This window comes from Platichthys flesus, chromosome 16, assembly GCF_949316205.1.
Source record: "Platichthys flesus chromosome 16, fPlaFle2.1, whole genome shotgun sequence".
In the NCBI taxonomy this organism is placed as follows: Eukaryota; Metazoa; Chordata; class Actinopteri; order Pleuronectiformes; family Pleuronectidae; genus Platichthys; species Platichthys flesus.
Window position 1 is genome coordinate 14,030,334 of NC_084960.1, and position 26,862 is coordinate 14,057,195.

General features: G+C 45.4%; 1 protein-coding gene across 1 annotated transcript; it reads left to right on the forward strand.

The window, feature by feature from the left end:
• vat1 (vesicle amine transport 1) lies at nucleotides 1-26,804 on the forward strand. Its single transcript, XM_062409048.1, has 6 exons — nucleotides 1-892; nucleotides 7,578-7,785; nucleotides 18,870-19,040; nucleotides 20,970-21,059; nucleotides 22,738-22,979; nucleotides 26,461-26,804. The coding sequence occupies exons 1-6, from the start codon at nucleotides 467-469 to the stop codon at nucleotides 26,749-26,751; spliced, it is 1,428 nt and encodes a 475-aa protein (XP_062265032.1). The 5' UTR covers nucleotides 1-466; the 3' UTR covers nucleotides 26,752-26,804.
• The last annotated feature ends 58 nt before the right edge of the window (nucleotides 26,805-26,862 follow it).

Below are 26,862 nucleotides of genomic sequence, written 5' to 3' on the forward strand. Positions count from 1 at the left end.
AGGGCTGGTTTCAAATGGATTTGGCTTCCAACCATAAAGGACAATTTTTGCAAATCACCTCTCTGCTTGATGCAATATAGGCTCATCGTATAGCCCTGCCCAAAGAGACGAACCCACCCATTCTCTCTCACACACACACAAAGACGCCGATCCGTGAGTTTCAGCAGCTCTCCGTGTTTTCCAGGCTTCCTCTGTCTCGTCCCACTCACACTCTGTCAGAGCGCGGCGTTGACAGCCACTGGCCACTGATCAGCCCACTTTGTCGGGGTCTGTGTTTCCATGCAACACTGCTGAGAAAGAAGCTCCGACTCTCGCTCTTTTTTTGTTGCTTTTTGAGTGCAAAGCAAACACCCGCAGCCGAACAAGCGAGCCCGTGCACGGCATCGAAAGCACAACAAGTGACAAAAGCTTCTTTAAGTCCATTTTTGATTCCAGACTCAACTGTGTCCCTCAGCTCCCTGCAACTATGTCTGGAGAAGACGCACCTGCCCAGCAGCAAAACGACGTGGACCAGAAGCAGGAGACCAAACCAGCGGAGGAGCCCAAACCCGAGCCGCCCAAGACGGAGGTCGCTCCCGCCGGCGCGGCGGAGGCAGAGGCTGCACCCGCGGCCGCCACAGAGAAGGTCCCCGAGGAGGAGACGTTCACCTACCGCGCGCTGGTGCTCACCGGCTACGGCGGCTATGATAAAGTCAAGCTGCAGGTGAAGAAGGGGAAGCCGGTGCTCAAGGCCGGAGAGGTGATGGTGCGGGTCAAGGCTTGCGGGCTGAACTTCGCCGACCTGATGGCCAGGCAGGGGCTGTACGACCGCCTGCCGTCCCCGCCGGTCACCCCGGGGATGGAGTGCTCCGGGGTGGTGGAGGCTGTAGGGGAAGAAGTGACTGACAGAAAAGTAAGCAAACATGACGCTCTGTTTTATATTCCTGTCCATTGAAGTCACATTTCCTTGTGTTTCCTTTTTTGTTTTATTTAAATGATGAATATTTCTGTGGATGTGGTGCTGAGCAGCTACATCTGGATATGGGCGTGTCAGGCTGTGCTGGCTGCTCAGGCAGTGGCACCGGTGCTGCACATTGTTTCAAACTGTTTCACGATTTAATGAATTTAACACTGTTAGTTCAAACAGTCATCACTAAGCTAAACTAACAACACAACCTGCCTCTTATGTAGTTAATTATTGGTGTGGTTTAGCTGCTCATCCATCCATTATCTCGTGCGTAAAAAACGAGACACTTGTTATCTGAAAATGTGAAGCATTGAAGCCTGGTTGTGTTCATGTTGCATATTATCTGTTTAGAAGGAAACCGAAGAAACCAAAGTGTAGAAATGACACGAGTTGAGCACAATGAACGCAGAAGCAGGCGTCGCCCCTCTTGACTCCCCCGGTTTTCAATTGTGCTGCCTGTTCGCAAGGATGAATAAACTTCGTATTTGGCTACGAAATGGACTGGTCTCCTCGGTGAAGATGTACTAAGCGTTCATATACGAAACATATGTGTTAAGTAAATGTTAAGTCGACATGAACACATGCAAATCCGTGGGATGCTTTCCACCCAGGCTGCGCCTACGCGGTGCGCTCTGCTGTGCGCCACGGCGTGTCAAGCGAACCAGAGAAAGCCACGATGAGACCGGAAATTGGACCGTCCCGGCTTCAAAATGAAAGCTTTAACGTCACATGAGCACCTTTGTGTTTCTGTGGAGACAAAGTAAGCCATTTTGAAAATGTGAAAATGATGTGTCCTGGTTGAACCTTTATGGCTGTAACTTTAGCGTCAAATAAATCATTCTTGATAACAAACAACTTAATTTCCTATATCCACGACTTCAGATATGTTTCTCTCCGAATTTGTATTGATAGGGTCCTTTATTCTGGAGAATAAGGAGTGTCACGTTGTTAATACGGCTGACTTCACACTGGTGGGGAGACCGGAGCCACAGGCGTCTTTTGTTAACCGGGAGCGACGGTGGCGCACAGACGCACCGAGCGTAAAGGGCGAGGCGCGTCGCAGATATAGACAGCACGGTGTGATACACGGGATCACACGCCCTCTTTGTCAACACGGAGAAATTATTAACAGTCATTAAGAAGTGACGGTTAAAGTTCAAACTTCAACGAAACAATCACGATCAAACCGAGTTTTGCCTTCAGCGTGGTGGATGGAGTGGGTGATGAGTCACAGGCCTGTGTGCCTGTCTCCTGGCTGCATGGCATCACCACGGTAACGCCTCTGCAACGCAATTAGGCGACAAAGCCCTAACGTTACACATCAGCCTGCGTTGACTCACACCGTTTATCTGCTCGAGCACCACATTCTTCTCACATCAGCCTCTTAATATCAGCAGATAACCCCCCACCCCTCTCACACACACACACACACACACACACACACACACACACACACACACACGATATCAGTGCATGTGTGATGCAAGTGTGGAATCAGTGCATTTGGCTGGGAGTGGCACATGTGTTAGTAAGGTGTCAGATCCATATGAGTGTGATTGGTGATCGGCCGCGGCCTGTGGCTGCCAGGCATCACAGAATTTTGAGACCCCCCGTGTTTTTCAAGATAACTTAACTGCTTTCTCCCACATTGTCAGTAATGTATATTGGACTGAAAGGTCAAGCACGATCTCTCTCACACACACACATACACATGCACAAATGCAGAGCTTGTCACCGAGGCCCCACTTTCCCCCCCCTCGTTGCAGCACTCAGCTTATAAAATCAAGAGCCAATCTTTCTAATGGACTGAGATCTCTCAGATCTTTTGGCAGCAAACTCAGAGGGAATGTGCTGAACCTGGCATTGAGAGTTTTGGGGAGTTGAAATCGCTCGCTGCAGCTTTATCAGTCTGCCTGTAAATCTGTTTCCCTCACACACAAACACTCAAACACACACAAACAAACACACTTACGCCATACATAGACAAAGACAACACCCAGAATCGGGTGTATCTAAGGGTTTTCTCCTCCATACACTGCAGGCAAAGCAATATGGATCACATGCCATTTAATTTAATGATGCAACCAAAACATCAGAGTCTAAGTAAGTGTGATTGATTTTTATTTAATCCTACTTGACATTGCAATATATCGCTGAACCCAATGTTTCCAAATGTCATTGCCTGCTTCCTTACATGTATATCAGATATATTTACTAAACTTAAGTTAAGTTTTTCAAGAAAATAGGATATCTCTTTCAAGATATGAAAAATCCTCATTTAGACAATATCCAGCTCTAAGATATTATTTAAATTTCTCTATAATTAAAACTTATTTCCATAATTATTTTACATAAATGCTTCACTCGCCTCCCAGACGTTGTTGATGTGGAAAAATTATTTCATATGGATTTATTATCCCTGCCTCCTGTTGTGTTTCAATAACTGCCACCGCTTTTAAATGAGTGTCCCCTGGACCGACGGTAAAGTTGAGTGAAGTAAATCTACAGTGAGCTCACCCGAAATGACCTACAATGGAGCACAGGCAGAAAAAAGTATACCAGTGAGTAAGAGAGGGGAGAGGGGAAATATCACAAATCACACTGAAGCTCCCATGACACCAAACATCAGCACTTTTTTTCCTCCAGACCTTTTTTTTCTCATTCTCTTCCTCTGAGTTTTGGTAGGATCTGACCCATATGTTCTCAATTACCTTCCTCTGGCCCACATTGTCATTCTGGTATTTCCTCCAGCCCTCCTTCCCTCCCCATGTCTATCAATCCCTCCTTCCTTCGTTTAATCTCTTGATTCTGCCTCTATCAATTGTGCCGTCAGTGAGTCCTTCTATCATGCTGCCCTCCCTTTATACCTCCATTCTCCTTCTCCCTTCTGTTAAACCGATCTATCCCTCAGGACAACTAAACCCTCCTCCCTGTCCTGCTCTTCCCTGCTACATGTCCCTCTCTCCATGATCTCAACATTCAAAGCTTGATTTCATACTCGACATGCGGCCTGTTGACAGTCGGCCTTAAGCTGCCCGGGTGAGAGAGGAAAATCAGATGTTTCTCCTTGTTTTCACCCCCCCCCCCCCCCCCCCCAAGATTGTCCACTGTGGTTTTTCCCCAAATTCTGGAAATTTCTGAGATTTAAATTGTAGCGTGGCATCAAGGCTGAACTAGCAGGGTCGAGAACAAATGACATTGTGTCAGCGTGATGTGGTGATTTGTGGCAAGCAGCATGTAGGCCCTCCAGTCAGGGACGTAGCTGTGTGTGAGCAGTGCTGGGCAAAATGTGATAAACCACAGTAACACCTCTATGGACACCGGGGAGATATCAATGTTTCATTTGAATTACATCTGCCGGAGCCATAAGGGGTTGTGTGTGGGCGTTCCATTCAACCATCATGTGATGCCTCAACCTGACTCATAAACACTGAATCAGAACATTTTCTGCCCGTCTTTTATTTTTCCTTGCTGATTTATTTTTTTTTGCTGACTTCATCAAAGCTCCGAGCCTAGAAGTAGCTGACTTGGAGGCCTGCACCCCCCAATAAAAAAGCTGAATCACCATCTGATTAACTCCATTCATATACAGTTAACTGGACGTGTCTTTGTTCTGCGGCCACCCCCCACCCCCCGCCTTCTCATACCCATGACCCCAACTGTGACTGCATTAGACGCAGTGGCATGAATGCTGAGAGGGGAAACGCAAAAAGTGTGTTATTGTGTTTCTGTGTCACGCTGGGGAGATGTTGTAACTGAAGTGTCGCAAGGCTCGCTCGCTTGGCCTTGAATGTTCCTACTCAGTTTATTTGTGACTGACAGTAACTCACATCATTTATTTGGGCGACGAAGAATAGCTACCGATGCATTTGAATGGAATGTGTGAGTCATGGTTGTTTGTGTGTTTCCTGGAAAAAGCCTGAACTCCCCCGTCTATTGATTTGTGTCACACTTTACCCCCAATTAAAGCAGCAGGACTGGTGAGTTTGAAGACCCCAGGAGGAAGGAGAGAGAGGGAGAGGGACAGCGAGTCAGCATGAGTAACAAAGAGACGGCCGGAGAAGTAGCCCACGGTGAAAAAGGGAGAGCAGAGTTTTAAAACAAAACCAAATGACTGAGCCTCAGACAGAAAGATGGGGTATGAAAGAGAAAGAGAGAGGGAGATCTCTCTAATTGGAGAGGAGAGACAGCGAGGCGCATGGCTCCCTCCAGACCATTAGAGAGGGCCGGGTAGAGAGGGTTCGTTCCCAGGAGGAGAGAGCTTGTCTTATGCTCAGCCATGGGGAAGAATCTGGCAGGGACTCTGATGAGTGGAGAGAAGCCAGGGGAGAAGATGGGGGCCCATTGTCCTGCGTCGCTGATGAGGAAGAGGTAATACGGGACACGCCTCGCAATGGAAAGGAGATAGAGGATTGGGAAGACAGACAGAGACAGCGGACGATGAAGACATGGTGGATAAAAGAGGTAGCGTCGAGAAGACCGAGACGCAGACAGGAAGAGACGGGGGGAGCGGATAAGGGGAAGGAAGACGCTCTAACGTTGCGAGAGGAAAAGGAGTCGGGAAGTGAAAGAGAAAGAAGGGAAGAGAAAAAGTGAGATTAATGGAAACGGGGCAAGAAAGAGAGAGAGAGAGAGAGCTGTGTCGATAGAGGTGGATAAGGGGAGGAAGAAAACAGGAAGAGAGTTATAATGCTGCAGTCGTCTGCGTTTCCTGTGTCCCTAGAATAGGCTTTCCTGATTGGTTAGAAAGGGCGCTTGGGGGAAGTTTTCATCGGAGCTGCTCCTTCTGGAAAGAGACAGTTGTGAACCGGAGGATCCTGCTGTTGATAAGATATGAAGTCAACAAAAATGACAAGATGGTGATCAGGAGTTAAATTACGCCTGTGGCTTCCTCACAGTCAGAGTATTGGTTCTGAGTGATAAAAATAACTATTACATATTTAATCATATAAAAAGAAGATTCTGATGTTTCCATTAAACAGTTAAACTAAAGCAGGCAGAAAAATACAATTAACACATACATTTTTTGCAATTTTTCTCTGTTAAGTCAACACCATCTTCCCTCCTCCTTTTACTCGTCATTGGGTTACCTCTCTCTGAGTTCGCTTAAACTTGAACACTGCTTACAGACAAGCACTCAACTCCGCAGCTCCTCTGCATTTTCTCTGGAGGGGCGTCTGGGTTTTCAACAGACTTTATACGCCAGGCGTCCTCGTATAGAATCCGTAGAAAGTCCGTAGAATTCAATGTGAAAACACAGCAGGTGATCACACCGACCAAGAGGTCATGTCGAGGTGCTGTAAAAAATTATCACATGATCTCCGCCGCCGAGGAGCAAACTCTTTGAGGGTTTGCTGGTTGAGGCGGCTGCATGTTTGCACGTCACGCTACAGACATCATTCCCATGGTGACGAAGAAACAGTGAGTTTGCAGGATATTACCACGTCAGGGGGGTCGAGCGGTGAACTGAACTGTCGGTAGAGCCTCTTGATTTATTAGTTTAGTTTTCGTTTAATAAGATAGGGATGTGGTCTCTCTGTGAGGTTTGCATGTTCGCCCTGTGTCTGTGAGGGTTTCCTGTAGTTACTCTGACTTCCTCCCACCGTCCAAAGGCATGATGATCGGTGTTTGGGTCATTGGAGAAACTGAATTGCCCACAGGTGTGAATGGGAGTGTCAACTGTTGTTGTGTGTGATAGACTGGTGACCTGATTGTACCCCAACTCTTGCACAATGACACTTTATACAGTGGATGTGGATGAATAAAACCTCCCCATGCTGTCATTGTGCTGTGACGTGGCTCCTTCTTATCTCGGTGTGGTAAAACCCCCAGTTTTGGTGTCAAGTGGTTCAGAGGACTGCGTCTCTAGTGCATTAGAGCAGTGGTATCCAATCCTTTTGTGGCCCCGGTCAGATGAACTCAAGCACCTCTTCATCTCTGCAGCCCATCAATGGTTATTAAATTTTGTCTGATACAAGCAGCACCGTTTGTACCGTCCCCTCACTGCAAGAGGGTTTCAGGTTCGCACAGCGGTTCAACTGAGGCCATTCTGTGTGGAGTTTGCATGTTCTTCCCATGCCCTCGTGGGTTCTCTCCATGTTGAGTTCCACTAGCATGTGACTGGGCTTATTGGTGACTGCAAAACATCACTAGGTGTTATAAGTTGACGACCCAGGGTCTACGGGGTGCGACTGTGAAAGAGTTACTGTGTCACTAATGGACGAACGCATGGATTGCTGATGAAAACTTTTGATGTTCAGGCCATTAAGTCATTAAGTCTGCATTTGTATAGTATCGAGAGCTTGGAGTTGGAGTATTTAATTTTTGCATCACTCATATAAGCTGTTTCATTCATTCGTAAGTATTAGTTCACTGTTTGTCTTTGATTTGCTGCTGAATTGTCAGCTATTGTTTAGATTATTAGCCGCAGTTTGTAATGTTTAATGTGTTCTCTGACTCAATATTTTTAACATATCTTAAAACCAAATAAAAAAATTATAATTCATCAGATTATTTGAGTTTAACATTGCATTAGCACACATTGTTTTCATTAAGTGTGAATGGCATCAGATTCTGAGCCCTTTGCTTCACCCTCTTTCCAGCCCCTGTCATTCTGTGCCTTCTGTTGCAGGTCGGCGACAAGGTGATGGTGCTGAGCCGTTTCGGCCTCTGGCAGGAGGTGGCGGCGGTGCCGGCGAGCCACACCTTCCTCATCCCGGAGGGCATGAGCTTCGAGGAGGCAGCGGCGCTTCCTGTCAACTTCATCACCGCCTACATGATGCTGTTTGACTTTGGCAACCTCCGGCCCAACCAGAGCGTCCTCATCCATGCTGCTGCAGGTAGCTGAGTTACAGGATACACAGCGTACAGGGCTTGCACGTAGAGGACACACACACACCCTTTTATTCTATGGCGGTCTTAGGTTGGGAATCGATGGATCACTCCCCATGAAAGGGCAATTACTTAATTCAATATAAATTGATTCATAATTAATTATTAACTAAAATGAGCATTGTTTTCCTGTTTGTTTTAGTTGCTTTAAATAACTCACACAGTAAAAGCTCCAATATAGGTTTATGTTGCAATCCTGCAACCGAGAACCACATTTAATCAGTTTCCTCTCATCGATTGTTCATAAATTCTGCACAGAGCTCTGCGTGCTGCTCTCCGCTAAGTCGACACAAAGTAGATCTAGTTGTGCAGATCCATAGCGAGTCCTCTGCAAAGCCTCAGCGCGCCGACACAAAAGATTGTGTTATTGCTCCGAAGAAACATCCTGACATATTTATCAGACTTCTTCCTTCTCTGAGCCTCCTGTTTATACATTTCTTTGTTAATGTAAAATGTGGCCGTTTGGAGAGGATCCCACCAAACTTATTCTGGAGCACCTGCCACCTGGACTGTAAGGTCAAAGTTCGTGAGTGGGTGGGGAATAAAGATAGGGATTGAGGGAGTAGAATCACCTGCTTTGGGGCGGATGTACAGAGCCTGAGAGCATTTGATTTAGCTGTGTTTACACAGTCGGTCCAGCTGGAGAGAATAGGAGTGAATTAACAGAGAAAAAAATGATTGTTCTCTCCCCTCTTCTCTATCTCTCTCTCGCTGGGTCTATGTAGAGCTCTCACTTTGCCTCTGGTTCCCACTCTTTTTTGCACATGGAGTCAGAGAGGGGTCCCTCGACATTTGGCAGAGTGTGTGGGTGTAGATGGCTCAGGGACGTAAATTGTATATAATGAAACCTGAGCCTGTTTTCTCTGTGGGACGCACACAAAGTGACAGAGGGCTTTGAGGGAACCCTGCCAACCCAGGTGGATGGATCTCCAAAGGATGCAGATCAATAAATGTGCAAGATTCAAATGAAACCGTTATTTCCCTCAATAGCTGAACGACAGACTCATACTTGTGGGATTTATGGTCACAGAGGTATCCCGGAGGTTTGCGTTCGCAATATCATTCAGCTGACGTCACCCATCCCTGTGAACCCACACATCGCCCGAGGTTTTTCTGCTCGGGGTATGTTTTGCTATAGGAGGAATGCTGTGGAAGTGTGGTGCAAGACGCTTTTCCCCGCCGGTTCGGTCCAGGCGGCGTCTCTGGTTTCTCGGGGCGGGCTGCCAGTCTTGGCTCGCCAGCTGTCCCGACATCAGGATTGTAAAAGCACATTACTGAGGCTCTGACAAAAACATTTGCTCCGCAGTCTGCTTGCCTGCCTTCTGTCAGCCCTTGCATGTGTGAATGATTATCATGCTGCATTACAGCGCTGCTCCACTGAGACCTTGAAGCTCTGCAATAACTGTGTACATTATGGTAGTAGATGTTGTTAAAGAAAAAAAAAAGCTGTCACCGGTGAGTGAGATGTGAACATTTTGCTCTTAACGCTGTCTCTGTGCAGCGTAGGGCTACATGACTCACATGGGGCTGGATGCTGGGCCAACGTGTTTGTGTGTAGCGGGGGGACGACCCACCCCAAAGTCTGTCAGAAATGGTTCCTGATGTTCCCTGATTAGATATATCAAAGGTGTAGGCTGTGACAGTTCCAGAGAGAGACAGAGAAAGCGAGATTGTGTGTGTCCGTGTGTTTGTGTGTGTGTGTGTCTGACATTCTCTAATATTCTACAGGAGGAATATCAACCGTGCCTCATATTACTCACTGGATTAATTTTAGCCATATTGTTAGCAGCAGTGTAAAGTTAAATATATAAATCAATTAGCTGATCAACTGGAAATAATTTCAAACAATTTTAATACTCAATATAAATCAACAAATCTCCTGTTTTCCACCGGTCGATTATCCATACCACTGATCCTTTGAGGGTCGAGTGGGGAGCTGGAGCCAATCCTAGCTGAGGTTGGGTGAGAGGCGGGGTACATCCTGGAGAGTTCACCAGTTTATCACAGGGTCAAAACACAGTGACAACCAATCATTCAAACTCACAGTCACCAGTGAACCTAACCCAAGTCTATATGTCTCTGGACTGTGGACGGAAGCTGGAGAACCCGGAGAAAACCCTCATAGGGAGAACATACCAAAAATCATTTGGACTGTAGGTCGGACAAAGCCAGCGATGTCGAGTCCTCACCCAGCTCTGGTTAACTGTAATGAGCAGTTTGTCTGTAATTTATTTCACATGTCACCAAATGATTAGTCGACAGTTTCACAATTGCGGAAATGTAAATTAAGGGCGTGGCTCAGTATTGCAAATCAATACAAACGCAGGAATGGGTGATGGGCGAGGTAACAATTGTATGTGTTCTGCTCATGGGCTTGAGCAATGCTTAAGCATCGTATTAATATGTATTGAACTTGTTCTATTGCTACTGCAGCATATTATATAGTCATAATTATTATGATTGTTTTGTAGCCCTGACCTTTTCCAAATGTCACTTATTTGGCAGTGACGAGTCACTGGAAGATGTGGAACACCACCACTATTCCCTCAATTAAAATTCCTTGTTTCACTTTAAAAATCTTCCAAGAATTGATGTTTGTCTCTGAGTCAAAATCGATTCTGAGTAAGACATCAGAACACAGAGGGTTTGTTGTATTTTGGTAAACAGTAAACAACAAGTAGCGTGTTACCACCCGACCCCGCCCACAGCTCGGTGAACACCCCATTTCACCACAGACAGTATTAGCATGCGGTTAAATGGCTTTATTTTGTAACGGACAATTTCATAAGAAGTCCTATATACTAAATACACTGCAATCCTTTTGTTTGCCAGACATGTCAGCACAACACTGCAGTCCTGCTGGACCAGTTTACACTGATAAAATAGTGAGGTGTCTACATTACCTGCCCACAGGGTACAGAAGACAGAGCTTCCTTCATGGTGTGGTTTCGGAAATATTGTTTAAACCATCGCTATAACATAACTTCAACAGCGTCTTATTGCTGCAGCTAGACCTTGTTTTTAGGAGCAGTTTCTCTTCATAAGTGAATCTTTCTAGTAAAAGCTTGAGGGGCTCAGCGTCACTATACCTGTCACATGGTTGACCTGTTTATTGGGCTAATCATCCACGGATTTCATCACTTCAGGAAAAATTCAATTACTTTTCAGTATCCCTTTCCCAAAAGTCCCAGAAACTTTGAGTTTAACAGATAATTCGTTTTTAATTACCAAACTGTCACGTTTTACTTTATGTAAACAGCACAAAATCATAATTGTGTCTAAACTGATTTTACATGAGCATAACCTTCTTTCCCTTAAAGTGTAAAACCCCTTATTTGGAACAGAAATGTTGGAAACTTGAGCAACAGATTCTATCCAGGATATAGACAGCCATGCACAGTCTATGGCCAAGCACAACGAGGTTCTGTATGCAGAGAAGTGGTAGAATTACAATATGCAGAAACAGACTAAATATTAATGATAAAGGATTAACAAGGAAACACAGAAGATTAAAGGAAACACAGGATCTGTAGCATTCTCACGTCTGAATGTAAATGTTCTGACCTTTACCCCTGAATGTTTGACAGGTGCTTTGACTTTATCAGTAGGTCATCCTTCTATATGTGCGTGTGTGTGCGTGCATGTGTTTAAGTAAACTGTGGTGAATAGTCTCTCTCTCGTGGGTCCGCTCCTGTCCTCTCTCTCTCTCTCTCTCTCTCTCTCTCTCTCTCTCTCTCTCTCTCCAAACAATGGCTTGTTGTACTTCCTCCCATCGTGCCTCTCTTCTCCGCCACACATCTGCATCCTCCGCTCCTCCTCCTCCCCCCTCCGGCCCTCCGTAACCTCCGCTCCCTCTGCGCAACCTCGCCATATCCGCATAGTCCTCGTTGTTGGGTAACGTGCGCACGTTTCCCCCTTTGTTTTCCCCGGAGGGCCTGGGCGGGGGGAAGTTCGGTGACATTTGGATGGATCTCGTGGGTCCACTCGCTGTGCACCGGCCAACTAGCTTTTCCTCTGACCTCCCCCTGAACTGGTCGTGATGTTTATGAACCCTGGCCGGCCGCCCCGCCACCACACCCACACCACGCATTCCTGCATACATATGGGGCTCCGCTGCTCCCAATGATGACGTGCACCACGCTTTTATTTATGAGATCTTGAGTGACTGCAGGCCAAAGTCAAGTGTCACGCATTGTGTTTGCAGATGTGGAATGCATAATATGGATTAGGTGGTGCCGCAGGAGCCAGTGTCCTCGGATTTATCTGACAATTGTGCTACATCGGCTCAGTTGCTTTGTCAAGACTTTGGGACATTCTGGCACCGATGCCGAGTTGTGGTTGAGTTTCAAATGGAGCTCCTCAAACTGCACTCGCTAATAGCGCTGTAAGGTGCTTTGGTTTACTGAATAACACATGCTATCCATCATCTCTTCTCATAAACCTCCAGAGCAGTGAGTTTGAGGTTTGTGTGTCAGATTCCTCACGTCCTCACATCCTCACGTCCTCACAGCCATTTAGGCATATTAAACCTTTTTTATTTTCCCCCAACCATCCAATTACTGAGGCTTCCTTACATCTACAGCTGCTTCTTGTTGGAGTGTAGCTACACCAGGTTGCACTGACGATTATCCAGAAAATATTTGATGTGTGAGGTTTGCAGCGGCTGCATGTGGGTGCAGCAAAACCTTCACAGTGACGGATGACAGCAGTGGAGGGGTCAAGTCCTCCTTAATGCTCCTCTCAGGGGGTCAAGCTGCTGATTATGCAGGTAGTTTTTTTTCAGAGCTCTATATTAATGTTTAATATTTATAATCCATGATAACCTCAGTGTCCTTTACCATCAAAACGACTCACTCTCCCGGATGATTTAATTTCATTATAGATTTATGCTGCAACCATCAGTTTTCATCATTTTATCTTTGTGTCTTAGAATAGCTGAGCAAATTGAAATTGGTATTTGGAATAAAACTGCCATAGTTGCAAAATTCGACCAAAATGGATAACAGGTATGAACTGTGATGGCAGTCAGTAGAGCAAATTACTCCACTAAGGTCCAACTGTGCCCTTTCATTCAATCAAGCTACATCAAATTTCACTCTTTCATAGATATCAGTTCCTCACATATACCTCAAAATAATTATCTGGGAAATCAGTGAAAATGCTTAAAGCAATTAAAATAAAACTTTGATATGGTCTTTCCTGACCCATGTCACATCCTTCCACTAAGCTTCTTGTGAATCAGTCAAGTAGTTTTTGAAAAATCTTGTCTCCAAACAATCAAACACACAAACAAACAAATGGACAGGCTGAAAACATGAAGGGGAACTTTAAACTTTCTAAAGGATTCCTTCCTGTCGTGATTGTTTGTGTCGTTGTTGTGCATGTGACGCAACACAATTGTCTCGCATAACGTCTTATCTTGTACCATTCTGTTGCGTCTAGCATTGACCATGCAGCACATGAACCTCCTTTTCCCTGGATGCCCGTAATTCCTCCACCCACATTGTAACTCCATCAACAAGGTGTAACAGTGAGTGTAAAAGTTTCTGTCTTTAAAACATCTCTGTGCCTCAGACTGCTCCACTCGTGGCTAGATGTCTTGGGTTTGGTTTGAATGAGAGCTGCATCCTGGTGTAGATCTTCGCGGCTGCAGTCAGAGCTGTCGGCAGGGCCTCAGGCGCTACGAGCCTCCAGTGCACAGATGATTGCAGATGGGGGGCGGATAAATGACGGGCAAAAAAATAAATGTTTTGGGAAGACTGACTATTGCAAAACATTGTGGGCTTTGAGAAAAGAGGAAGATGGCATGACTACGTAGCTTATCTCTCCCCGGACTCCCTTCTAGATTTGATTCTCATTCTTTTTTCACCAGCTGACAAAGCCCCTTGATATTAAAGCACAAGCTCAAGTGTAGTTGCGACTCCCACTTTTAGAGATGCAGCATTCCTGCGTGGGAGCTATGATAAAAAACTCTGACGCCTTGAACCCCCCCCCCCCCCCCTCTCTAGTCTGTCTGCTCGGGAGGTTGCACCCCAGTTTAGAGAATGCTAATTCAGTCTGACCACCAAGCGGGAGTCTGGGCTGCGTGGTTGAACCGTCTCTGTGTTCCCTGGGCCTGGCATCGCCGGCGGCAGATCAGCTGCACTGATAGGAGAGGGAAACCAGGGCAACCTCCAGCCTAACCCGCCAATCACATTGCATGCGCACGCGCACATCGCTGCAGCGACGAAATGACCCCATCCACCCCCGACCCACCCTAACCACAACATGCAGCTGCAGGTGTGTCTGAAACCTGTGTCGTGACACCTGGTCTATATGTGTGTTTGTGTGTGTGTGTGTGTCTCTGTTTGTGCAGGGGAAGAAAATGGTACACATGAAGATGCACATTATAGGTGTCTCTCAATTCTGGTGCTGCATTCTTCAGAGGCTGCATTTGAAAACCACTTAAGTCACACCAGCGCTACTAGATCCTATTTGAAGGCTCCCTTCAAACGCGGCTGAGAAATGCGTCCTTCCATCCCCAAGAAATGTTGGCTCCAATGGGTGGATCCTTCTCTGGCCAACCTATCCCATGATTCATTGGGAATCGGTGGCTAACGGTTTTTCAAAGAAGGTAATGGCCCCCCGCCAAGGGAGGAGATGTCCGATGCTTAGGTATCAAGCTCTAACTCCACTGAACAGCTAATGGTAAACAAGGGGCATAAAAACTTCTGCCATGTCCAACATCGGCTCTGTCGCTAGGCAACAGCAATAAGGGCAGGGACAAGCTGGTGACGCCAATGACAGAAAGCTTCTGTAGACCCGACTGTCTCAATTCAGTTTGGCCTTTGCAGTCCTCTTAGGCCAGATAGACCGAGTCCCCAGAAGGATGTGTCCCCTGAATCGAGCCACAGCCGATGTGTTTTTTCCGTGTCCTGTCTTTGTGTCTGTTTCAATTTTACACACAAGCGAAGGATGTTTTTTTTTAATATACTCACTCAGTAAATAGAAATGTGCTTCCTGCGAGCTGCACTGGGAGAAATTCGCCATCAGAGCGAGCACATTACACTGCTCACGAAGCCCACAATGTGAGCACACACGCACAAAGGCACACACTTACACACTCATCCAAGAAAAACAGCAGGGTTACATAATGCAGAGTAATACCTCCGGAGTGCACATTCACAAACACCAAACCACATCTCCTGTCGCCATTACGCGACTCTATTTGTACTCCTCTGCAGAGAGTGGCGATAAAATGTTCATTTATTTGGTTTCTGCTTTGTTGGTGTTGCAACGCCACAGCGAGTGTGGGTCAAAAAGAGATGCCTGGGTCCACATTTGTATTCCATTCTTTGTCGGCCGCAAAGATAATGATAGGGCTAAGGAAGGAGAGAGTCATTCAGTAAGTGTGGAAACAAATGCAGGAGAAGTCGAACAAGAAAACCACATGGAGCTCAGCGATCAGGGACCAGTCATCTCTTTGGTGTCTCCAAACACGTCCCCCCTCTCACATTTAAACATCGCTGCCCGGCTCACGCAGTTCACAAATGCTCTGCCGTGACATAATCTGTATTTAGACCAAAAAAAAATGTGTGCGGTCAGTGTGCACGTAGCTTGACAGTAAGTTGGGAAGTTAGACACAGCAGACACAGTGTTTTTCTTACGATTCCGAAAGAACACGTCTGAAGTCCCTGTCCGCTCCTGAATGAACTCTGGGTGTGGAGCAATAACAGTGGCCTCAGTGTCAGTGTGGACTCCTCTGTGTTTTGGGGGGAAATTCCTTGTTGCTGCTAACAGTCATGTTATGGAAGCCAAGTGCAATTGGTGCCAGAATGCGAGTATGTAAAGGATTCAGGGAAAGACAAACCCCTGCTGTGTGCCCCATTCCTCCTGAGACACACAAATGGATATGTGGACGTTTTTTTTTTTTTTACATTTCCCTAATTTAAAAGAATTCGCTTAAGCTGCTCTCTGTTTCCTGTGCAATGGGTAAGTGTTTGTTGATGGCCCTCAATCACAGTCCACCTCCACCGAGAGAGAGGATTCTGGTAAAGAGGAGAAACTATAAATCAGGAAACCAGGGAAGCAACGGGAACTAAACTACTGAGTTGATTAAAGGTTAATATTTTAATCTCTGTGCATATTTGTGAAGATTAGCAGACACTGTTTAAGGCTGCAGTCCTGCTCCTGTCTGTTTTGCTCTTTTGAGATCTGTGTATGTATGGATGTGTGTGTGTGTGTGTGTGTGTGTGTGCGTGGTGCGTGTAGGGGCGCGGAAAGGGGTTCTTGGCATGGCTTAGCAGTCTTGTGATGGGATATCAGGAGTTTGTTCTCAGGAGTTTCAGAGACGGTACCTTCTTCTTCTTCCTCTCTCGGCTCAATCTCTCCGTGGAAACTTGTTTTTCCTCACCCAGATTTTGATAAAAAAAAAAGACTTCTGATCGCAAATTGAGGCTTACTGTGAGAAAATAAGAACAGTAAAGCAATATGATGAGTATAAGCACTGATTGTTTCGCTGAGGTTGTTCTCCCCTGGCTCTGCAACACATTCAAGTAAACACAGAAGGGGAAATGCTGTTTTTATGACAGCAGCGTTAGTTAAATATTAATATGTGAGTGCCTGGAGCAATGGATGCATCATCCTGTTGGACACCTCTTCACGCCTGTTTTTGTGTCTGAGGCCTGGCTGCTACTACGTGACACAGCCATGTAATAAAAACAAGCTCTTAACACCTTTAGAGCTCACATAATGTGTCAAAGGCAAACATGCACATTTGCTTGTTAAGTTTGCGTGTGTCAAAATATTTGTAGAAGCGCATTATGCCTCACATTTGACTGTGACTACACAGCCCTTTGATTTTACCATGAATAATACCCGACTATTCTAGAGACATATTCACGGATGATGAAGTTCAGTGGATTGCACCGGTCTGTCAAATGCCAACTGACGACAGACTGACAGACCGTGTGTGTTCGATGGCAGAGCCGTCAATGAAACAAAATGGCTCCCCTTGCTCAGTCATTGTTGGCAAATTGGCCAAGGTTTCCCTGGCAACACAAACCTGGTTTCTTGCTGAGGACATGAGACGAGTGACGGTGAAGTTGTAACACAGAAGCCGCCGCCACAACGCTCCCATCTAACGGCATTGATTCTGTGTTTTCATCAGTCCTCCGCTCAGTGTTCGGCAGCGTGTGCGATTACACAGCAATGCAGAGCAGCCTGTCCGTCTCACACTGACGCTCGGTGTTCGGTCTTTACACTGACATTAAGGATGATGAATGGGATCATATTCGTTTTCCGACTTTATTTTTTTCCATCTGGGAACCATTTCTGTAACCACTGCGTGCAGAGACGCGAATAAACTTTTTCACGTATTAACACGGAGCGATTTGGGTCAGAGATGAATAAAGAGGTTCATCTGATTTGGCCTCAGCCTTTCAGTTCAAGCTGGTTTTATTTGACCATCAGAGAGAAACTGCCAAGATTTCGTTGAGGAAATTGTGCTATTCAGCTCACTTCAAATAAGTTTCGTGAAGTGATGAAGGGAGCAGAGGTGCATCAGTGTACCGATCTGAAGAAATTATTAACATGGCAATATTCTTCACATAAATCATAAAATAAATGAACTAGACCGACTGGATGAAGTAATGATGATTCATCATTTTAATTTTTCTCTAATTTATTTAAACTATTTGCAGTGTCTGTTTGGAACGGGCTGTTTGTTTGGTCTGTGGTGACGATGCTGGTTGCGGCTTCTTATCTGAAACCGTAAAAAAGTGACCTGCAGTGATCGAACCACGGCAAGTGAAGACCTGCTGCAGGACTCAGTGCACAGAACCATGAAGCTGCCCCCCCCCCCCCCCCCCCCAGCTGCACAAAGAGCTGTTCACCTGTAAGTTCAGTGAAGCTCGGCTTAGTGGCCAGAGTCTCATGATCACATCACTTGTGCTGTTCGTCTGTTTATTCAATGTTAATTAATATTCAACTTATCACATCGCACCAAATGTAATCTTGTACCTCCTCAGGCCTTCAACAATACACATGCCAAGTGCGTATGTCGTCCTGCCTTTCAGATAATCTTACTGGGCGTGCATCCTAAATGTTTGGTGTTAGTTCGCCTGTGTAAGTGAGCAAATCGTGATTTGATCATTAGTTTCATATAAACTTGTTCCTCAGCCCTAGTTATGCCATTTAAAGGGATGTTGGTGAATCTCACGTGTTGTTTGATTCTTTGGTATCAGATGTGCTCTTTACTTAGGACTAAAGGAGTAAATGACCTTTATGGATGCCGTTCACTTCAAATCCTCCAGTCGGCCTCCAGTTCAAACAAGTCCCTGCTTATCAGTAACTTATTACTTCTTGCTCTGGCTGCCTTGGCAAACACCGGCTGAGGCATTTGTACACACGTCCAAATACAACGAACACAATTGCAGATATCCAGAGAGTGCACATTCTCTCAGCTTGTAATCTTTAAAAGTTATCTCGGACAATGGAGCACATTTTGATTTTAGCAGGCATTGTTATAGGGAGCCATGGTTAAGTGATTTGCGATAGAATGATCCCGTTCTCCTTTCCCAACAAAAACAGATACCTCAGGGACATTCTTTTTCGTCCTGTGGAATTTCTACGGATGTTGTTTTGTGTAAGGGAACCAAAAAATGGGATGTGCCATCTGAGCTACAATGTCTACTTCTTCCAGAGTTGGATGTGTGTGTCTCTGTGCATCTGTGTGTGGGTGTCTATTCTCCCCAGGCCAGCTGGGGTAATGTGATTGTGTTCAATTCCCTCTTTGCATACCCTGGAGCAAAACACATCCACTGCTGTTATTGACGGTCTTGTTGGGGGACAATAAATAATGTAAATCACATCAGCTGTCAAAGAAGGTATATGAGGACTGGGAATTTTTGGTGTTCTTGAACAGACGTACATTGATCTTGAATCCTCATCCATATATTCTTTGCATCGGAATCAATCACATGTCCCCCCAATTGATATTTTCTCCACAAATTCATTAATGGCAATTTAATTAACCCTACCTTTCTTATTCCAGGTGGTGTCGGCATCGCAGCCACCCAGCTGTGCAAGACAGTGAAGGATGTGACTGTGTTCGGCACCGCATCAGCCAGCAAGCACGAGACCATCGGAGAGGGCGGAGTCACGCATCCCATCGACTATCGCACCAAGGACTACGTGGAGGAAGTTCGCAAGATCAGTCCAAAAGGTGAAACACTTGACTCCCTGCTAGGGGCTGGGCATTAACACAGTATCAATAAATAGTGCAATATATTATTTAATCAATAGCAAAATGACAAAGGCTCAGCATATAATCGATATATTGCTCAATCATTGGGCAAACGAAATGAGGAGCAATAACTAATTATCGTTATCAAGTGTAATTTTCTCCTTATGAAGAAGAGTTAATACCACTTCCTGGTGACATAGCAGTGCGGTGGTTGGCTCTGCCACCTCCCAGTACAAATCCCAGTTAGTTTGGGATCTTTCTGTTGGGATTCTGCATGTTTTCCCCGTATATGCATGGGATTTCTCCGGGTGCTCCGGCCTCCTCCCACAGTAGAAAGACATTCAGAATGGGGTTAGGTTAATTGGAGACTTTAATTGAACCGTATGTGTGAACGTGAGTATAAATGATTCTCTGTCTCTGTATGCTGGCCCTGTGATGCACTGGCAGGCGACCAGTCCAGGGTGTGCACCACCTCTCACCCAATGTCAGCTTATTGGCTCCAGCTTCACCACAAACCAGTATAGACAATAGATGAATGAATGGAAAAACCACAACCTTCACTCTGGAGCAACGTCTGTCTTTAAACTTAAAATACATAATAATATGACATTTATCATGATAAATGTCCTGATGTCCATTTTTATCTGTTAAAAGGTCTCTGAATCAGAAGTTTGTGTGTGACTGGAAATAACGTTTTCAAATTGGCCCTGTTTAGACCGTCTATTAGTCACAATTTACAGTTATAGGCACTGAGATTGTTTCATAGAGAAATAGTCCAGATCAATGTTCCCACCGGCACAGAGCAATACTGTGTGACTGCAGCGATTGTTGAACGGTGCTGAACAAACTGCCGACAGTGAGATGAAGCATTTTCATACACTTGTGTTTTTTTCTCTCTTGACACAATTCTCCACAGAGCTTGCTGCCATGTGCACTAGACAGCATGTAGGGAGTCATTTTCCCCTACCAACAAACTCATTGAACTGAGCAGTGACGTTGTGGATTCTCATTAACATCGATAATGTAGTGTAATGAAATGTATTCTGCAGAGTTTTATTTAAATGTGCTCCTGGACTCACAATGGAGCACAAAGAAAATGCTGCTTTTAAGCTAGATGAAAAAAGAAAAAGACAAAACGCCCAGTTCCTGTTTCTTCTTTTGCTCTCTTCTGTTTTCCTCCCAGGATGTAGACTCTTTATGCCGAGGATCATTTCACAGTCGCCTCTCCAACCCGCCTCTGTTCGCTGTAGCACAGAGAGACAGGCAGAGAGAGACGGATAGGAAGACAGCGAGAACTGACACTTTAGACAGAATGTATCTAATTAGAGGCCCTGGATCAATGTGCAGTCCTGCTCGCTACCTTTCCTCCCTGTCTTTGGCGCGCCGTCAATTCATTGCGCTGTGGTCAAGGCAGAGTCCCGCTGTGAGCCTCTCCAAATCAATACAGCCAGGGTTTACTGGAGCAAGCAGGGGTAGCCCAATTTGAGGAGTCCCCTCTGGCACAAAGGAACGTCATTAAGGTTGAGCCGACATGGTAGAGACGTTAATCAGGGAGCTTAATAGTTAGGTTGCCATGCTTTACCGTCTGCTCAGAGGCGGGCTTGTTTGTTATTCCGTCTTCCAGGAATGGAATGAACTGTAATGGACAGAGATTTTATCCGTCTTGTCTTATCAGTGACAAGAATGAAAAACATAAAACAAGAGGGATCTTGCTCCGCTCTCCTCCGCTCCTCTCTTGGCATAGGTACACGGGCTCCTCTCCATGTAAACATGGCACAACTTGGCACAACGCTCGCTACTCCTAGTCAACTCTGGCATGCGGAGGGGGCCGCTGAAGAGACTTGGCAGGCTGCTCGCTCTGAACTCAAACCAGCGATAACTGTCCCCTTCTTATCTCTCCTGCTGCAGGGCTGGACATTATCCTGGACCCTCTCGGAGGATCGGACACCCATAAGGCCTACAACCTGCTGAAGCCTATGGGCAAACTTATCACCTATGGTAAGTCAAATAAAAGGTATCCTTTACCTGAGTGTTCAACAATGTGAATTTGATGGAACCGTCACTATGGAAAAATATTCGCCTACATCACTGATCCAAAACAACACAATCAGATTCAGAAGAAAGTGCATTCCCCCAAAGACCCGTAAAAATCTAACCTCAATTTCCAGTAGCAAATGTCTTGTATGCTAAAAGTGTTCTACGTACGCAAATCAGGATTTCAACATGGCGTATTTAATGCTTTTTAGCATGCTAAGAAGCACTGACCTTACTGTTAAAGTTACCTGCACAAACAAACATCCATTCATAAAGATTCCCATAAATAGGCCATTTGGTTCAATCACAAAACATCTCTGCAGTTGAAGAACATTCACCGCATCAGTATAGAGCATAAAACATGAAAATATGCATTTTATCTAGTGGATCTAAATTGGTTTCATTTGGGTGTTTTTTTCAGGCACTATATTGTAATAAATAGGATTAGAATCCTGTAACTACCACCAATATGCAGTTGAGATAAGGTAATGTGGCCTTAGCTTTAAGGACTGTTTTAATTTAAGGGGACTCTTACCTGCACAAACTAGCATCTATTCACATATCTACCCATGAATAAGTTCTTTACCATCCAATTAATAGGAAAATAAGGCTTCATATTCAGTGATTTCAGAATGAAATCTCGAAACCCCTCTGCAGTTAGCACAGTGCATCAAACTTGCTGGGGAGTAAAGCTGCTTCCTGGTGGGCAGCGTGACCTCTGCAGAGGTCCGTGTCCTCAGTGCGCTGTGTGTCATCCGTGGGTAGGCCCTATACGCTTGCTGTGCCGCAGTGCCAATCGGGAACAGCATGCATGCAACAGTGGGCAGGGTCGGCATCCATGGAGAACAGGGCCCTGCCTTTGCATGTTGCACAAAAAATCCAATATCCAGCATGGTGCCCCCACATCCTCTCTCACCCCAACCAGCAACCCCCCTCCCACAGGCCGCACCCCGACCGCCCAGTCCCTCTGCGCTGGCTTCTTCTCTTCCAGCTTATCAGAAGTATGCATGGTGGGACAATGGGCGTTCTATGCACACGAAACCTGGAATGTGTCTGAATGTAGCAGACTTGGTCCTTCTCTTCTCTCAGAGCGAGCTTTGTGTCCCCCCCCCATTCCCCTGAGAGAGATGCAGATACAGCGAGAGCACAGGAGGCTGAAGGAGAAGAAGGTGATGTGGTGACAGTCGGAGCCGAAGTGCTAAAGAGGTGTTCACGGGGGAGGGAGACGCTGAGAGGCGGAACAAAAAAAAACAGGAAGTAGAGGCACCTGACTGGAGTTGATGCCTTGTCACTGAAATATGAGTATGTTTTATGTTTGTCAATAATTGTTTGGTCAATAAGATGCCAGGAAATTTGAAAAAAAGAAAAGAAAAGAGGACATCACCAGTGACAAAGCTCATATCTTCAAATTGTCCATTTTTTCCAAACACCAACAAATATTAATCACAGGCCCAGGCAGAAAATTGACACATTTAAGCAACAATAAAAAGTTATAGTATTCTTTTAGATGACTTAAAATATACTTACATCAAAATTTCAAGCTAATGATCAGGCAAGGGCAAAGTGAGTCAGGTGCTGGCAAAAAACACATGCAGTAGAGATTCAGGCCCGTTTCCATCCTCTCTCCATCCTTCTCCGTCAGGTGCGGCGAACATGCTGGCGGGCCAGAAGAAGAACCTGATCGCCGTGGCCAAGAACTGGTACCACCAGTTCTCCATCCACACACTCAGCCTCATCCAGGGAAACAAGTCAGTGTGCGGCTTCCACCTGGGCTACCTGGACGGGGAGACCGAGCTCATCACGGAGGCCATGAACATCATCCTGGATCTGTACAAGCAGGGAAAGGTCAAGCCCCGCATTGACTCCACTTGGCATCTCGAGCAGGTCTGTGTCTGCACACCATTGTCTTTAATGTGGATTTTGGATTCATTCTGAAATTCTCTACAATTATTGTTTGTTTGATAGTAGTAGGATTACACAAAATCAACTGGACAGATTTCCATGAAACTTAATGGAAGGATTTGGGATGGGTCAGGAAAGAACTCATTAGTTTTGATGTGGATCCAGATCTGAGGGTGGATCCAGGAATGTTTTGTCCCTTTCTTAAAAATTGCGACATCTTGCTTTTTTCCAAATTTTGTGTTGCATCTAGGAGAATTATGTGTGAATCTTGATGAAAAATCTGACATAGTAAGGGGGTTGGAATTGGGGAATGTGTGCAATTTCCTGCGGATCCTAATAAAAATCGGTATCTGGTGAATCTAAATGTGGATATGATGATAGACTCTATGAGTTGCATATATCTGGATTTTCACGCCTGTTTGTTAATGTAACTAAAAGCGTCCCTGAGCGCCTCAGTTGGAATGACTCATTGTGACAAGGGTGAGTTCACACATGAAAGACACGGGTTCTTCCACCGTGTGCTTACGTAGCAGTCACCCACAATGACTGTGGATGTCAGGTGACTCTGTGGGTGGAGGAGGGGATCTGCTGGAGCTGGGTGTGGCCCCAGATTCAATAAGACATGCATTCAACAGGCAGAGCTTGGCCACAAAACGCACAGTGTCATAACTCACTGGGAAAGACAGAGTCAGATTGTTGCCGACAAAATTAACGCTGCGAGCACATATGAATAGAGAGAGTGTGAAATACACACAGGGAGAGAGAGAGAGAGATGGAGTCGGAGGCTGACATCTTCTGTTGTCCAAGTCGGAGCCGGTCAGTATTTTGGCCTGCGTGGCTGCTGCCGGAGAGAGACAAACACCTGCTGTCTTTCTCCGCCATCTGACGCCCTTTCTCTGCCCCTCCATCTGCCCCGCTCTTCATATCAGACTCTTTCTCTCTGTCTTTGGGTTATTGACTCCCTCTGTGTCTCTCTCCAACTCGCCGTATTCCCCACTTCTCCGGTCTCACTGTGTAGCTTTTCTTTTCTTTTTTGCTTTTTCTCTCTTGTTGCTATGGTGACATCCTTTAGTCAGTGTGTGCGTCTGTCTCAGGGAGGGGCCCTGATGTATGAAAAAGATGGAGGGTGGAAAAAACAGAGGAGAGAAGAAGGTATATTTCACTCTGGCTTGGTGTTTTAAAGCTTTGGATAAATGACTGCTAACACTGACACCCATAGTATCATCCAAGACGAAAAGCTGTTATATTATAACGAATAGTGTCTTTTATTACAGCCTGATTACAGACACCAGGCCTTGACCCCATCCATCACAGTCTTTTCTTTAATTTTCACCCCTTGTTTTTGCTCCAATAATCAATAATTGAAGCAATAATTAAAATTCAGCGCTCTCCCTCCCTCCTGTGGTTTCTCTTTCATTATCTACATCTGCACCGATACCCAGGAGGATAACGGCCGTGTCTGTAGCTGCAAATATAGCAGATGCCTGGGAGCCAGAGAGGCTGAGGGATCTTAAGAGAGCAAAGGGTGGAGGTGGGCGGAGTCGCAATGAAGAGCCTCAGTCGCTCTCACTGTGACTTTCATTCACATTGAAGATGATTCTTATGATTCCCGGACTCACCCCTCCCTCCCTCCCTTTCAATATCAGGACACCAGTTGCTCCCTCCATCCCCCCAAGCCTCCAACACCTCCTCTCTCTCTTTCCCATGTGTCTGAGTCGTCAGGGCCACGTTTCAGCCAGGCTTTACGTTGCTAGGAGATGGTCCCGTTGCCGTGGCACTGGTCGTTAGGTGGTCTGCCTGCCTCGCACGAATAGGGGCAATGGAAAGGGGGGGGGGGCGGGTGGTGATGGAGACGAGAACAGACAGTGGACAGAGCTCTGCGGTCAAGAGGAGGGTGGGGCTGGACCGGCGATAAGACTCTCCTCTCTTCGTTATGATTGACAGACGATCCTCCCTCAGCTAAAACCTCATGGTGTTTACAGAGCTTTTTCTACCGTCAGTTTTAACTATATAAAAAAATAATTGTGACTGTGGTCAAAGATCCTCCGTGATACACGTTTGATTAACCACTTCTGACTTCCATTTCTCTTAGGCTGTGAGGAAGCTCTATCTTCCAGCAGCGGTTTATTGATTTATTCATCTTCAATGGTTTCCCCATCACCAGAAAAAGAGTTCAAACTATTATGATCATCATTTTATTGGCCTCATTAGTGATTTTGCCACATAAAAAGACAATGAAATCAATTCAAATTGAGTTATACAACTACTCTTCATAAATCATGATATAAGCAGTCGAAGTAGAAGATTTTTTAAAAAAATCCAGCACCTAGTCATCCACAGCCGCAGCCTGTTAGAAGTGAAACGAATGTCTCAATTAGCAGAATATGGATATGTAATAAAATAAGTAATGGTTTGATTTGCCCCTTTGTTGTTTTCCTCAAACAAAATATAATGTTCCGCAGCATCACCCCTTTTTTTATTTGGAATAAACAGGTGACCTGTGCTCTGCGGCAGTCACTGGGGGCTGAGTTGACCGTGTCTTCTTCTACTTCCTCTGATAAACCACAGCAGCAATCGACAACTGGGTCAAACCCCAGGTCAAAATCACAGCTAGATCCTTTGACTAATTTCCCTTATTTTTATTCCATCATATCTGACTGTTGTGAGTTCATTGCAACAACATTCATAGAATCGCTTCCTCTTTAGCAACTATTCAAAGTAAACGCACATTGTTAATTGTTGCTATAATGCTCTATATTGAGTTGAATATAGAGCACTTAGACCATTGAAAGAGCTGACATGCAATGTATGAAAAAATAAGGTCAGCTCAGTAAATCACTCAAACTTGTATTTAATTCGCTATCACAGGGTTTCATTTTATAAAAAAAACTCTGACTATAAAATCATCATTGCAGATAAACCAGGTAGGATGAGCACAAAGTCTGTTTGACTTCACTCTGCACCTTAGACTGTTTATAATAATATAATATAATAATAAGAGCCCTGTTGCAGTGTATTGGATTGGGATTAGATTAATTTGAAACTCAAGTGTTGAAAGGATCAGCGTTTTAGATAATGAACCGATGGAAAATGTAATATTTGAAAAACTCTATTTGCAGTATGTTACTCCCTCCATTTGTTTCTTTGCTGCGTGTCATCTCATTTCCTCTCCAAGATTATTGAAGGCTTGTCTAAACAAATGTAATTTCAAATATACTGCATATTAAAGTCATATTTGTGGGTTTATAAGATGTGTTCCTATCAAAATAGAAGATTATAAGCATAGAATGCAATAGTGCGGTGGAAATGTGTTGGTAGAGGAGAAACTGGCTCCTGTGGAATCTCAATAGATTCTACTCCTCAATGACAGGTGTATTTAAAATCTCTCCCTGCCCTCCTTTCACCTTCTCCTCTTTCGTCCCTCCTTACATAACCATCTTCCCTCTTTTCATCTCTCATCCAGGTGGGCGATGCCATGAGGAAGATGCAGGAGAGGAACAACATTGGCAAAGTCATTCTCAGCACGGAGCCAATGCCCGAGGAGGAGAAGAAGGAGGAGCCTAAGAAGGAGGAGAAGAAAGAGGAAAAGAAGAAGGAAGAGAAGAAGAAGGACGACAAGAAGAAGGAGGAGCCCAAGAAAGAGGAGAAGAAGGACGACAAGAAGAAGGAGGAGCCCAAGAAGGAGGAGCCTAAGAAGGAGGAGGCCAAGAAGGAGGAAGAGAAGAAGGAGGAGGTCAAGAAGGAGGAGAAGTGAGAGGGAGGGATTGATAGTCAAGCAGAACAGCAGGGAGTTTGTGTCCTGGGAGCAGGGGGAGTGGGATGGTGGGGTGGGGTGACGGATGGGGATGGGGCGGCAGGGGGGGAG